Source organism: Odontesthes bonariensis, chromosome 15 (genome assembly GCF_027942865.1).
Source record: "Odontesthes bonariensis isolate fOdoBon6 chromosome 15, fOdoBon6.hap1, whole genome shotgun sequence".
NCBI lineage: Eukaryota > Metazoa > Chordata > Actinopteri > Atheriniformes > Atherinopsidae > Odontesthes > Odontesthes bonariensis.
The window spans coordinates 7755800-7771355 of record NC_134520.1 but is presented as its reverse complement, the minus strand read 5'-3'; the positions used below and the strand labels follow the sequence as shown (position 1 = coordinate 7771355).

Genomic DNA, 15556 nt, shown 5'->3' with positions numbered 1-15556 from the left:
TGCTCAAAAGTCTTTTTAAAATCTGTGTATCTATTAAAATACCCAAATGCCTCATTTTTTGATAAGTGACACGCAAAAATGGATGAACGATTCACCACTCTTGTTTGTTGCATGTGTTCATCACCTGTGTCCCTTGCCAGTGTTGCTTGCTGGTACTCCTTGAGTCGTCCCAGTTTATAACTCATTTTGTTTTTTTAAGCTTTTTACTGAACTTTATATCAATCCTTCGTCTTCTCTCCACCTTTTTTTTTCTCTCTTGTACTCCTGTTTGTTGCATCATAATCTTAGTAAAGCTCGCTTTCTATTTTTACAATCTGCCTCCTGTGTCCAACAGTTGGACATCCTCACTTTTTACTAAACACAAAGCAGTACAGTTCAAAACCAACCAAAATAGACAAAGTGGACAATGATTTTGTTTAGTGCAGCCTGGTGGCTTTTTATGTGTGTGTGGGAAAGGACTGAGACCTATAAACCTTGGCTAATATCGGAGTATTTTAAGCGAAAAAAACCCAACCTCCCAACAGAATTTCTTCCTCTGCCTGTTTTTGTCTGTCTGTAGATCTTGGGCTGCCTGCTCCTGCTACTTGCCCTCAGCTCATCTACTCCCATCTGCATGAATTATTATTGATAATTATTTATTTAATTTCATCATCAAATATCAATCGGAGTCAGTGTAATAAAGTTTACTGTATGAAACTTAAATGTAATTTAAATGTAAAGCAAAGGGAAAAACCTCACAACTGAACCAGGCAGTACTGCTAATTATCTTCTAAACATCTATTAGAACTATTTATATAATTATCTGAATCTTAAAGAGTTGGTTTCACGAAATAAACTAAAGCAAATTTCGAATATATCAAAAACAAATATGTCTGGTTGTAAATATTATGATTGACCAATTTGCTCCTGTTTGGCCTACGATGAGGTTTTGGGTTTTAAAGCATTTGTTGTTTTCTTGCGCTCTTTTTATGATATTTACCTGTATATTATCTTGTGTGCAGTGCGTGCGTGTGTATTGTTGTGTGTTGTTGCTGCTCACCTGAGCTGCTACCTATCTTGGCCAGGACACTCTTGGAAAAGAGACATTAAATCAGAATAAATTAAGATATTTAATTTCCGGTTTAAATCAACTTTACAAATGAAAATGTTATGAAAATAAAAGATCTTTATGTCTATTCTAGCATAGATAGTTTAACAATTTCAGTCTCGGGTTTAGGAGGAGCACTATTTGATTTGATGAAAAAATGTAAAAATATATACAGTATATAAAGGAAATATTATCTGACATCTTAAATTCTCAGATGGTCTTTTGGAAAGATTTTTTCTACAGATTCTACATGTTTTATCACAGAAATTCCACTGCACACATATCCTAAACAATGTTGTTCCCCTGTGTGAGGTGCAATACCAGATCTTAACAGGGGTCACTTGTGTTTTTGCCAGTTAAGGGGCATTGTGCTTAACAGCAAACTCATAAAAAAAGAACAGTTTTAGTTAAATGAGTATAAAAGACATCATGCTGTGTTGCTCCATAAAAATATGAATTTAACTTGGAATAATCCATCAAGGTTGCTTCTTTGGTGGAGATCAATTTCAGTGCATCTATGCAAAAGCTCAATAAAACTGAAACCGTTTGTGGGAATAAATGCCTGGTTTGTCTTGTAGTCAACACATACATACTAGTCCTAGTTTAAATTCCTGTAGCTTAGATTTACATTTTGTTTTAGAGTGGTGCTAGTCTGGAAGTAGATTCAAGAAGATGAATATCTCTCGGGGGAAAGAGACACCCAAGTGAACTAAGAGCTAATGGAGATGGTGGTCTCACCAGGGAAAATCTTGACCTTGGACCCTTTTTGTAAAAGCTTTGCCCCCTGTAGCAAACAATTGCAGGGAGGGGCTTTGCCAGTGAGGTCTGAGTGTGTGTTTAGCAAACATCTGTTTTTTTTGCTCTGACGAAGGCGATTGCAGTAAAGTAGCTCAGTCTTTTTCACATCTCTCAACATGTTGTAAAGCTGCTTTATGCGCCAGTGTACGATGAGTTGAAAGCTTGGGGACAAAGGCCCGGGCCAGACGCCTTTGTCTTTCCAGAGCTGCTGCATCTGTTTGCATCAACAGATCCATACTCCCCGTACCATGCATGCAGACTTCATCACCGCCTGCTCAACCTTTTGTAAATCGGAATTTTGATGACAATTCCCAGTGTCAAGTTGTTCCCAATCAATACACACAAAGCGGACACCTTAATAGACACAGATAACTGCTGCTTGTCTGCTGTATCTCTGGGCTGTAGAGACTGACACCCTGTATGAATTTGATCAATAAGTGGTGCATGTCCTGGCTCACATGCTCGGCCCGGTGCACTCTACTATAACACACAAGGCTTGGTTTCCCCCAGCAGCAGGGCAAAACTGCCCAGCAACTCCCCAAGGTGGACAAATCGGAGATGTTACATGTGAACTGGCTGTCAGAATGATTTTGTCATCCTCTCTCCTCTCCTGTGTTTAAAGATGCTGACACACTGTGTTTGGGTACCAATGTCTTGTTGAAAGTGATGGAGGCTTTTAGCTTCTTTTTTTTTTCTAAACTCCCTTTATCCCTTTAAGTGTTCACTCAAGTGTTAATTTCTGTGTCACCTAGATGTCTCCTGGCACTTTCTTCCCACTTACAGCTTCCATTCAGGTCATCTGATCTGGACCCTCCTCTGAATACTCAGACTTTACAGCTTAATTATTAGAATTAAAACCTTTAGTTTAATTTTTTTAGAGACAGAATTTATGGTGACTTTTGTAATTTGTTAATTTAGCAAAAAATCAATGGACTTGCAAACTTGAGAGTCAAACCTCTCAAGATAGGTTTGACTCAGTTATCAGTATTCTCTTTGCGTTTATCTTGGATAAGTGAATATTATTGGTGGGAAGGTAGTTCAGAGTCAAGATGACATACAGTGTAAAGGAGGCAAGATCAGATTCAGCTTACGGCCATTAATGTTTCAGAGGATGCTAGAGGGAAAATGGGAGAGTCACTGCACTGCCGGGATCCATTTCCTTTGGCTGGGGCTTTGTTATTTTGGATCAGTCTGTTGCAAAGCGACTTTTCTCTAAATTGATTGGCAATTTACTGGCACTTGATAAGAAGAAGTAGAGATATTGGGTTAATTTGATGCTTTAAATGCATCATTTTATTGAATGGACCTGTAATTCATTAAAGAACAACACCCTATGCTATTGAAATAAATGTTTTCTCCTGTGGGATTTTAATCATTGACATCTTCTTTGTAAGGCTAAAATTTTCTCATTTCATCTTCCTCAGCCATGGCCCAATGCAGACCTCTGGGGCTGTGGAGGTACTTACCATCCACTCCTCTATGCTGTGATCCCATAGTGGTGTTACTCCTGCTTTGATCCTGCTGCAGTCTGACACATGACTACATAGACCCCTGAATGGGCATTAGTTTAGGCTTCAGTAAACCCAACATCTGTGCCTCCCAGCACTGCCACTGCTCAAATCATTCATTAAATCAGAACACAAAAAGTAACTTTACTTGAATGCCTCAGCATAAATATTTCATTGTGGCTGAGAATAAATCTTTGTCGTTTTGTACAGCTTCCTCTGGCTGCGGGCTTCTCTTATAGATCTTCTTTGTCTTTCACTTACTTTGCTATTTAGATACAAGCACATGCTTGGCTTGGTCATTTGTGAAATGGATCTTATGAATTTTTTAGAAAGATTCATAGCTACAATCAGACCTGGTTAAAGGTATGACTGTTTCACAAAGTAACATCTTGTGCTGGCACTCACGAATCATCTTCTGTTTGCATAGATTATATAAGCAGGAAGAGGTTTTTTGTGTTATTTTGACAGCGGCATTAAACTTTCCTGCATTATAACACATGTTCCTACCTGACTCACATTTTGGCTACACAGTTATGGGTCACGGTTTGTTTATTTGTGAATAGAATTCCTACAAAAGTGTTCTGTGTTTTCATCTTTTACTCTGCTGCATTGTAAGTATAATGAGGCTTTTGACATGGATTCACAGAAAAAAATTAATAAACTTCTTAAAAATAAAAAAAAATAGCTTTTTGAATCAGTTTGTAGATATTAAATCAAACTTGGTCACTTCAGGGCATGAATGTTTTAGGTCAGCCTTGTGCAGAATATTCACAGTACACCATTTCCATTATTTTGAGTTTTTAGGTGGGCTCTGTTTTGAAATGGTCTTCAATAAATCCCCTGACTTAGACTTAAACTGGACCATTGATGACCATTTCCATTCATTTCATTTAATTCTTAGAGCTATGTACTTCTAGATTAGCGTCTATAGTTATAGAAATTATTTCAGAACGAGGGACATTTGAAACAGTTTCACATAAAGCTTGAGGTACAGACTTGTGCCCTTTAAGTGTTGGGACAGCCCCAACTTTCAGCTTCACTTTCTCCATAAAGTCAGCATTGTACTGGGCCTTGTTCAGAAAAACGTGAAAGGTAGCAAACAAATCAAAATATTTTCACAACTGCGTTGGAATGACCAGCGAAAACTAAATGCATCCACTGATCCAAGATTGCTGGGTCTTTAGGGAAGTTTGGAAGGGGGGTCAACTTGCCCTTGTAACCAAAAGCACACCTTCTTAAAGACACCTCTGAAACAAAAGCAAAGTTTCGCATTCTGAGCGGTGGATCACTCATTCCCTGCAGTGCATAAACTTCTGCTTTCAGAATGATTATGGTGAATGACTTGCATGTTGTAGCAATCATGGATGTGCACTGACCAAATAAATAAATTGAGGAACAATGATGTAAAACTGGCTTCCTTTGCTTTGAAAAAGTCTCACAAGCAAGAGTTTGAGATAAATTGAAGTCCTTTTGCATAAAAATACTAAAACATGTGTTAGCTGTTTTTTTTTTTTTTTAGCTTTGAGAGCGATTTAAAGTGATGCAATATCATTTTAACATTGCAGGTAAGCCAGAAAACATGGATTTACATGTCACTGAATGTTTAAGACCCAATCCTTCCCCTTGGCTCTAACCCTTGTTTACAGGAATAAAGTGTCCCTCTACTTTTGGGGATCACAGAGTTGACATTTGGATTGCTAAATGACCCCTCTCCCCAAACAAAAAAGGGCACCTGTAAAATGTAAGTCTAGGGCCAAGCGACTCCAACAGACCTCTGTAGTTACCCTGTGGTATTGCACAAGGATGTTTGCTGCATATGCTTCAAAGGGATTCAAATATATACAAGTCCTGTCTGTAACAAGACAAGTAATATTGTGCCCAGGTTCAGAGGTGCTCCAACCCAGGTATTATTTTGCTTTTCGAGTCACTCAGATCTTTAGCAGGTGAAACATCGAAAAGACTGCAGCCAATACAAAACTCTGCGACCGTGTTTAGAGAAGTGACCATGTTACCCCATAGCTTTTGCTGCCCTTCACTGGCTACCTGTTTTCAAATTGATTTTAAGATTCTCCTAAGGATCCTACATTTATCTGCAATCTCTGGGGCCCCTTTTAGTCTGATTGCTGCTTGAGATCATCTGGGAAAGCCCTGCTGATGGTTCCTAAGAATTTTTGTGTCAACAATCGATGCTACTTTTGCGGCCCTTCTTTTGATGCTATGTATGTTTTGTATATGTTTTAGCTTTCATATAAAAAAAATAAAAAGGTGCTAGATTAATAAATCTTTTAAACATCATCTTTTACAGGTGCCCATTACACCTTTTCCACGGCATTTGAAACTTTTCCTGAGTATCCCCAGAGCTCATAGACAGGTTAATTTTGAACTTACAGTTTTATTGTTGTGGGTTTTTTTTCAGGTGTCAGTAACAAACTAATAGTTTGAATAATTCACAGCCATTAGGTGTGTTGATCTTTGTGTATTTAAACATGTATTTAAACAAAGCCTCTCAAAATAGTGATCAAGTTAGAAATTAGAAATACTTCAAATAAAAGTCTGACTTGATGTGTGTCAGTATTTTGAATTACTGATAGTGTGTTTCCATCACTACCAACCAACACTACCAGCTGCAACAGTATTTTACTGCACAATTCAAAGCACTGGAACACCATCGACACACTGAAAAGCTGCACAGCTCTGATACTTATCACTTGTGTTTCCATTTTGATGTGTGTCTTCTTTCCTCCTAAAGAGAAAGGAATCTTTTTCTGTCGAGACTCTTAATCCAGGGATCCTTTTAACATCACCTTTAGGATTTATATGTTATTAGATGCGGCTTCAGATAAAAGACAAAACCAGGCCACCAAGGTCAAAACAAGGTGCAGCAGCAGATAGAGTCAAAAGATTAAATACTGAGGGTAAAATCCGCCCTGAGAGGAGGGGGCTTGTGACTGAGAGACAGAAGTGCAGCTTTTTTGTTCCTGAGTGACAGCTCACATCCAAATAGTCTAGTGATATGTAATGCTAAATGAACCGAGTAAACATGTCTTTAAACAAGAGGACAGCCTTATGGACCCTTCTGCCCTCTCATCAAACCTGTAGGTTCCCATCCCAGTATACTCTCCATACAACCTCCCCACCCCACCCCGATGAGCCCCTCCTCTTCCATGGACTCATGCTGTTAAGGGCCTCAGACCTCAGAACAGAGCAGGCTAATGGAAAGCTTTCAAGGCGGCCAGAGAAAAATGTCGGCTTTCGTTTTGCCCCCACCATCTTCTGATGTCAGTGGTGTGTGTGTGGCCACGGCCTCAGCTACACACACACACACAAACACCCTGGGACATGATATTATAAACAGGCCTGGAAACTGAAAACAACAGCACTGTCCACACCCTCCAAACACACACACACACACACACACACACACTTGCATTGGCCTCTGTGAATCTGTCACATTATTCTGACCCTAAGATCAGTTTGTAATGCTGCCATATTATAATATCACGATTAGGATTTTGGATCAAAGTGATGTGTAGTGTATCAACCTGTAGTGTTTTCACAGCCACGAGACATGCATTGCAGCTATGAGGACAATACAAAACGGGAGCTGAGTTTGTTTGACCATCTTCAAATCAAAACCATTGGTGCTCAAATGTTTCATTTCTGGAGTTCTAGATTTGCCAATAACTGCATAAAAATCTGCCCTAAATAGCCATTTTGTAGAGATTTAAAGACTCTAGATTTAAATGGACTTCAGCATAACAGGGTCATTATTGGAAGACATAGTAGTGTTGTTGAGAATAAGAGGGGGGACCTTTCCAGTCCCAGCCAATACAAGACTACTAATATGATTAAGAAGATAACTAAGAACTAAGAAAACTTAGTTGTGGAAGAGAACAACTTTAGAAACTTTAAACTTTCAAAGCAGCGGCTGGCCCTGAAAGAATAGGCTTATTAACCCAAAGGGGTCGGCTCCTCTCACACGTGTTCAGCCTGTCAGCTGCCTCGCTGATGTCTCTTGTTATTATTTTCCTCTCATCCTGCTGCCTTTTCTTTTCAGCGTCATGAATAATTTGTGTCTACCCCTTGTTGCTTGATGACAGCTGTACAGTTGGTTTGCAGTCTGTTTTTCAGATCAGGTGAATAATGAATAAGGCTGTGCAACAAAAGAGCTGTGTCCTATATGAGCCCAGCTTCTCTCCTTCTGTCCTGGCTCAGTTGGTGTGTCAACGACCGGGTAGGAGGAGACAGGTGAGAAGGAAAGTCGCTTTGATGCAGAAACTTCCCCAAATGAAAGCGTAAGCAAAATGTATGTAAACAGTTTCCCTCCTTATCTGTTCGTCTTTCTTTGCTGCCCTTAATCACTGATTTTCCTCTGAAGCTTCCCTTCAGAAATCCTGCATCTCTGTCAGGTTATCTCATTTTGCAACTTGTCAAACCTGTGTGAAATATGCTGAAGAGAGCATGAGAGCAAATACCACTTTATTATTACAATATACACAACAGGCCTGCTCGCCCTCAGGGAAATAATCACATTTGTTCTCTATCTTCTTCCACAAAAAGTGAAACACCATCACCAGACACTGCTAGCTGCCAGCTGCGTATATGTTGTCTAGATCTTTTATTTTTAAATCCATGAGGTGCATCTTTCTTTCTTTGCTGTGCCATGTCACACATTACAGATGTAATCCTGGAGGTTGCTTCTGGTTTGAAGAGCAGCTTCCTGACCCGTTATGATTTTTCTTGACTTTTTTTTAATGTTTATTTGAAGAGTTTTGCAGGTTTTCGTGCCACAAAGGTCTGACAGTAAAACTCATGATAAGAATACAACCACTTTATGGCAGAAAATCTAAATCAAACACCAAAGTGGGTCTCTTGAATCGCTCTTTTATTATTCATGTTTAATTTCGGATTAATAATACATAATCCAAAACCACAAAAACCCAGTCCTGGAACTTTCTAATTGCACATCTATGTCAGGATAAATCAATCTATTCTCTGCATGTACAGACAGTATGTATGCGTGGTCGTCTGCACAGATGATGTGCGTTGTGTCTTTTTTTCTCAACCGTGTGCACCGATGGGCTGAGGTGCAGGCCTAGATTTGAGCCTCAGACTGCAACGTTCTGATTACTCGCCCTCTCAAATCGATCGAGCCGAATTCTATTCATATTTGATATGCCTCGGGGCAGTGGGGTAATGGTTTAAAAAGAAAAAAACATCCACCCGTGCCCTTGGAGGAAATCTGGTCAGCTTAATGGCTTATTTGAAGAGTTTTGCTTGAGATTGCACTTGGTGAGCTTCTCTCAGAGGAGGAGCAATGTTTTGGAAGACAGAATTCCACATACAAATTATTTCTTTTGTAAGCCGCTGTTCAGCTGCTTAAACAAAGTTTTTAGGACAACTATCCATACTACGGTTACCTGCTCTGCCCTGCAGTGAGCCATCACACCTTCACTTCCCTAAAAATAAGTCGTGGTCAGACCTCAGAGTGTTAAAGGCACTTAATGGTAAACTCAGCTTTATTTCCGTTTGATAAAATCCCCTTGTGACCAGTTATCTTCACTGATGCTTAGTAATTTCCTCTCACTTTAGCAACAGTTTGGAATGCTTTTTTTAATCTTTCTTTTAACTGGAACATGGGGTTTTCTAACACTATGTTTTACTTCACGTTGTGCCACAACAGCTCTGATAAATCCTGCTCTCAATGAGAATGCCTTTTCCTGTTCTCCTTTGGTCTGCTCATCTTGAGGTTTAAAATATTCAGTATTTTCGCAGGCCTGGATGTTGCATGATTTGGTGGGAGGTGAAGCATAAAAAGAAAAGAAAAAAATCCCTGTAAGTCAGTGATTTCAATCAATTTTGGGAGAGGAGGACTGGCTGGTTGTTCTTTTTGTTTTTGCTTTGAAGTTATAAAGAAGAGCACGTTCACATAGGCCAGTAAGTCTGACATGTGATCTCACCAAACCAGTTCCATCAAAGTATTCTACCTTCATGTGGAGAGGAAACACGAAGAACATCACCTATTTTTTTTTTTATTGTTGTTATTATTGCAGTGGGATCAGGATTTATTGTTTGCCAGATAAAATCATTATGAGCTGAGCATTTATCTCAGAATCACAGCTGCTGCACCAAATGCCGTTTCTGCCTTTTTAACCCGCCCCCAAAGAACATCAATGAGGGTAAAAGGTATTTGGTTAACGGTTAGATCTGTTCAGATTGTTTTAGGTCCAAACACCAGCCTGCAGTGGTCAAAACAAACAGCAGCCTCTGGGCAATCACAATCACGGCAGCAAGATGGTGAGACGTCCCTCCTGCAGGTTCCACGAACCTGCACTAACAAGCACTAAAGAGCACTTATAATAATAATAATGATGATAATGATAACCGACACATTCGGGAAAGTTTCTCTGTAACTTTGTTTTTGAGTGAAATTAAATAATGGAAGAGAACTAGATCATTTCACTCTTTTTTTTATTTAAACATTTGGTTTATTCAAAGAACAATCCACCACAAATTCAAGTCCTCTTGGGGGAAAGACGTGTTTATTTTGTAAAAAAAAAAAGAAAAAAATAGTGCAAAATAGACGATGGAAAGTAAAGAGCGGGGGGGGGGGGGTCAATCACACGGTGTGAGCAGCTTGTTTTGCCCACATCGCTGAAAATAAAACACCAACATTCTCTGGTGAAACGCAGAATATTATCTGATGCATCTATTGTCCACGGTACAGTTATTTCTACTCATGTTTCTCATAAGATAACTGCCTTTTTTCTCTCTCCCTGACCGTCCAAAGCTTATCTCTGGTTTTCTGGACCTTTCCAACATTGCGCAGAAGGATGGCGTGGTTAGTGTTGCTAATGTCTGTTCACCGCGGGCTCGTGATTGTATCCTGCTTCGTAATTGTTATATAAGAATAATCGTTATTAAATATGCTATATTTTCAATACACTTGGAAAAACTTATTATGGATCACATCATGGATCACATCGTATCTTGATCCATAGACATTTTGAACTTTTTGAGGGCGAAACGCCTCATCTAATGTCTTCGGAACAGTTTTTCTCCTTCTCTTCCAGAATATAGAATAGGCCTATAAACAGCCTTTAGTCAGATTACATAAGATGCTCTGTGCAGTGATTGTGTTGGGTCTTTTATTTCAGTCCGTGCTGCGTCTCTTTGTGTCTCCTCAGGTCCACTTTTCTTTGGAAACCTTTCCCGCAGAGGTCGCAGCCGAAAGGTTTGAATCCCGTGTGCTTCCTGCTGTGTGTGATGAGGTTGGAGCTCTGACTGAACGCTTTTCCACACACCTGACATTTGTGCGGCTTTTCACCTGAAAAACAGAACGTTAAATTGAGGTCACTTTTTGTTAAGCATGAGATAAATTTCGTTTTCTAACCAAACGAAAGGAACAGATAACTTTTTGCACCTAGATTTTTTTTTAAGTGTCCCAATTTGGTCTGTCTTCCTCCTCTCTAGCCTACCTGTGTGGATAAAGGTGTGTTTCTTCATGTCTGACTTCTGGTGGAACCTTTTGCCGCAGAAGTGGCAGGGGTACGGCCGCGTGTCGGAATGAATGAGCAGGTGAGTCGACAGCGTGGACGAGCGCTTGAAACTTTTCCCGCATATTTTGCAGTCAAAACTCCTCTCCTGAAACGTGAGCAAGAGGTCGTTTGTGTCGTGATTTGGAGTCGGCTCAGAATCCAACCCCAACTGCAAGGCGGGCTGGCGGCAAGTTGCACTCAAAACTAAATAAGTGTGAGTTGCAGGATGTGGTGTGAAGTGTGTTAACTTACCTGAGAGTGCACGGCTTTGTGTTGCTCCAGACTCACTGAGTGTCCGAAGGTTTTGCCGCAGATTTCACACGCGAAAGGCCTCGTGCCGCTGTGCGATCTGCGCACGTGGACTTCCAAACCGTGCGGAGTGGAAAACACCTGATGAGCGAACAATAAAATTAGTTTGAAGCAAGATTTGGAAAATAAACATGATCATGTAACTGGATAGTTGGGTCAAATCCCATAGTGAGGTCAGAGGTCAGCCACAAAGCAGCTGTGAGCGTTTGCTTAGGCCATCATTTAAACTTTCACTTGTAAATCAAACTATCTCAAATCATGGAGTTGAAGTGTTATTCCTTGTAGTCTGATACTGCGGAACCTTTTTTTTTCTTATTCTTATCCCTACAAAGTACAACTTGTGTGGGCAGCTTCCTCACCTTACTGCACTTGACACACTTGTAAGCACCATTCAGGAGACCAGAGCAGAGTAGGTCAGACTGGGCCTTCACATCGTGAGTTTTTCCATGCAGGCCTGTCTCAGGAAACAGCAAAGCGGCCGAGTGTCTCCTGTAATTTCCGTAAGGCTCCTCTCCCAGAGCTCGGTCTGCGAACAGAGCCGGGTAGGTGCTCCTGTCCCCGTAGATGGCCATCGGCGCCGGGCATCTGTCCAGCTCCCTGCTGGGATGGAGGCTCTGCTGTACCAGTGGCCTCAGCCCCGGTCCCGGGTAGCTGCTCCAGGCGTACGGCCGAAATGGAATGTTGAAAGGTTGAGTCTCATCCACCAGAGGAGAGAGGGATTTCTCTGAGTCAACTAGAGGGTAACAGATGAAACTTTAATGAAACCAGCGATACGGCTGAATGGGAGCATTTCCAGAGTCCCACGGGGCCACAGAGAGCTAATATAAGGAGTCATAAATGCCCTCCCAGAGAATTCCCAAATGATGATTGTTATGGAAACCAGAACTATAATTTAGAAATAAGAGGATACATTTATTATCATCAATCAATAATGGAAGATTGAAGTGTTTTCATGATTCATGAACAAGTAAATTCAGTGAACACATTATGACAATCAGATTTTAAAAGAAGTTATCTAAAAGCTGTGGCTAATAAATGGCATCCACAGAATGCTGAAAATAATGACTAGATTTCAATTATCTTGTGAATTTATGCAATGCAGTCGGTTGTATTTGGGAATCAAACCTTTGTTTCTTAAGCTCATTGTCGCCTCATGAACGCTTTAACCTGTCTGCTGTTTCCGACTTTAATGTGTCCATTCAGTGCTCAACACGATCGGAGATGTGTCTGTGTGTCCGTACCAGGAGATGCAGAGGGGGACGGAGGCCTCCAGAAATCCTCATATTTCGGGGAGTGACCGCACAAACTGTTCGCGCAGCTCAGCGGAGATCTCGGGGTGAAGTCAGCAGCGTCGCCCGGGGGAGAGTCCGGGGAAAGACCGTACCCGTCCACCGACACGTCGGTGTCCTCCTCTGGGAGCTTATCTGCTTCTGAGGGGACCCAGGGAAGACAACATCTCACTCAGTAAGGTCACCGTCATGTTTTTAGAGAGAGCGAATTCATTTTGAAGCTCGCGGTATGGTCGCTATTATTTAAAGGCCCAAATGAAATGTTGAATAATTTCCTTATTTAAAGAATGAGTCTCTACACAAAAAAGGACCTATCTTGTTTATTTAATGGTGGCGCAATAACAGACTAAAATACAAAAGATTAATATTTTTTTTATTTTATTTAGTTTCTCAATCTATTTGCCACATTTTTCTTCCAATGTGACAGTTATTTAAATCTCAGATCTCTGTTTTTGACAGAAACGAGCTTTCAGGCCCTTTCAGAAAGCGGCACCCTATTTTCTTTTTAGTCCTAAAATCATGTAGCCTAACAGCCCACAAGCTCTGGTCTTTTGATTCAGAGCTGATTGTTGAACGTATTTTTGCTGCTTTGACTATAAAATGTTTGCAATTATTGTGATCAAAATATAGATTTCAGTTTTTAGAAAGTTAGCCCCTTATGAGGTGTTTTACACAGAGAACAACAACACAGCAGTGAAATGCATCGCTTTACGTACCCGAGCATATGTGCGCCAGAATCGTGTCCAGTCTGCTGCAGTCATCCTCAAAACTTCGGGGCTGGTGATAACTGTGCGCCTTCTTACTCTTCACCAAGAAGGAGCGGGGCATCTTTGAAGTGAGAGCGCACAAATGACTGAGTTTAATCCAGCTATTGAAAGGAGGAGTCCCGCTGCTCGCTCAGAGATTTGGTCCGAAATGCGGAGGAGATTTTGCTCCAGACTGCTTTAACAGATTTTAACCTGACAACGGAGCATGCGCGCACCATCCATCCCGTTTGCCAGGTGTTAACCAGACAGGTGTCACACAACCCACCCCTTCAGCTGACTGGTATGTAAAGAATAGCAGTGTTTCATAGCAGGTAGCCTATAAGGAGAGCAGTCTGCAGCGGGGGCGACTTCTTGTCACGTCTCTTCAGCGCAAATTCACTCATCTCAGTACAACATGACGGAGTGTTTTATCTCTGTCCTGCTTCTGTTACAGGAACGGCATCAGAGGAATGAGCAGCTGATGACTGCATCTGAAAACAAAACTTTTACAATAAGTGACTTTTTCTTTTTCAGAGCCCCCTCCTCCCCGATTTCTTAGTTCTTGTCTGCGGAGGAGCTCTCGGCAATCTGGAGAGGTGATACATGCTGTATCGGTGACTTTCTCAATCTTTGATTGGGGGCAGGGGGAGAGGAAATACGGAGGCGCACCTCAAGGTGTCTCGCTCAGCGCTCAAAGGAGTAGGCTACGTAGTGGTAAAATAAAGAGGTGGGGGGAAATCTGAACACACTCCGTTCTCTTTTTTTTCTAGATGTCAATCACTTGTCGGTAAATCCTATAAAGTGCACCTGAGTCGCTCATTGTGTGCTCCGGGCCACATGACCAAGTGTTTTGGAGCTTTGTTCCGGTCCGCTGGTCAGTTTGCTGTTACTATGAGACAGTCATTCGGCCTGCGGTGGCAGCTTCACGTTGCCCCAAAATGTTTCTGTTCAGCCAGGACTCGCATCAGAGCCAGTTTGGCGTCATGAGTCACACGACCTGCTCCTTTTAATCCCACCCTGAAAAGTAATGCTGAATATGTCATTTATTACCAGTTAGTGTAAATGAAATTATTTTTATCTTCATTTGGCGCTCAGGCCATTTGTATTTATTTACTCTTAAAATTCAATCTTGGACCAATACCTCAATGTGACACACGGGGAGTTTTCCATCGACACCTTCAGTCAATCAGCTGTTATAATTATAATATAATAGTATTCCGGCAAAAAGGAAAGAAAAATATATTAGAGGGTTCACTCTCAGTTTTGAACTCTTTGACATATAGTGACGTGGAGACAATAAGGCTCTATAGCCCAAAGTCAGTCAGTGCGTTTGTACTGAAAGTTACAGCAAAAGGACAGGAAATCAAAGGGCCACTTTTCCCGGCTCGATTACAGTCACGGCCGTGGCATCCGGACACCGTTTCGGTGGAAGCCCGAATTGATAAAAGCAGCAGCAGCAGCAGGCCCAGGTAGAACTGTCATTTAGTAAAAACTAACAACCGCAGCCCTCTGCCATGGCAACAATCAAATACACACACCAGACTAATAATAATAATTATAATAATAATAACCTACAAGGCTAAAGCTTAAATTAGTTTCAGACTAGTCGCAGGCATTTAAACCATTTTATTTATGCGATCTGGAAGTAGTAAGTGTGGCCATTTAACATCGCAATTGTTTTTTTTGTCATTTCAAAAATTTATACAGATGTTTTCTTTCTATGAAATTCACCTGTAAAAACGCGTCTAAATGTGGAGACACCAAACGATTTCTCCGTCCCACGCGGCGCAGAGCTCTGATTTCCTCCCTCAGCGCAGGACGGACACATTACTGTAGAAATATCTGATGTGGCCTCACACCCGTTTAGATAAATTACATTTTCTTTCTAGGAAAACTTTCCGTTTATTAAATGAATATTCAAATATAAATATAATGACATAATATAATCAAGCGCGTGCACGCGGGACAGCTCTAACCGACTGTTAGTTCTAATTTTGACATGGCAACATGATGATAAACTGGTTCTCGCTGCGTGTTAACACCATCTTCTGAATACCCGCAACTAAAATCTGAGCTCTCTGGCCACCACATGCCGTTACTACACCAGACTTATTCAGAACTCTCCTTCATCAGCATTTAGTGATATACAGACCTGGATAATCTTTCGGTGCTCCGAATCGCTCTTAAAATGTGGTTTTCTGCATGAAATGATTAGTAGTTGAGGCTCTGAAAACCGCGAGAAATCACTTCCTGAAAGCAGTCAATCTTAGCAAGAATCTTC

The 15556-nt window shown here is 41.0% G+C and overlaps 1 protein-coding gene across 1 annotated transcript; it reads right to left on the bottom strand.

The window, feature by feature from the left end:
* Positions 1-10416: 10416 nt before the first annotated feature.
* gfi1ab (growth factor independent 1A transcription repressor b) lies at positions 10417-13695 on the bottom strand. Its single transcript, XM_075484909.1, has 6 exons — positions 13246-13695; positions 12482-12670; positions 11600-11973; positions 11184-11321; positions 10872-11037; positions 10417-10720 (listed from the first exon to the last, which is right to left on the bottom strand). The coding sequence occupies exons 1-6, from the start codon at positions 13355-13357 to the stop codon at positions 10542-10544; spliced, it is 1158 nt and encodes a 385-aa protein (XP_075341024.1). The 5' UTR covers positions 13358-13695; the 3' UTR covers positions 10417-10541.
* Positions 13696-15556: the final 1861 nt, after the last annotated feature.

Coding starts and splice junctions, on each gene's coding strand:
- gfi1ab (XM_075484909.1), bottom strand. CDS start 13,357: ATGCCCCGCTCCTTCTTGGTGAAGAGTAAGAAGGCGCACAGTTATCAC. Junction 12,671..13,245: donor TCTGGCGCACATATGCTCGG/GTACGTAAAGCG, acceptor GGGTCCCCTCAG/AAGCAGATAAGCTCCCAGAG. Junction 11,038..11,183: donor ACAAAGCCGTGCACTCTCAG/GTAAGTTAACAC, acceptor CTCACGTTTCAG/GAGAGGAGTTTTGACTGCAA.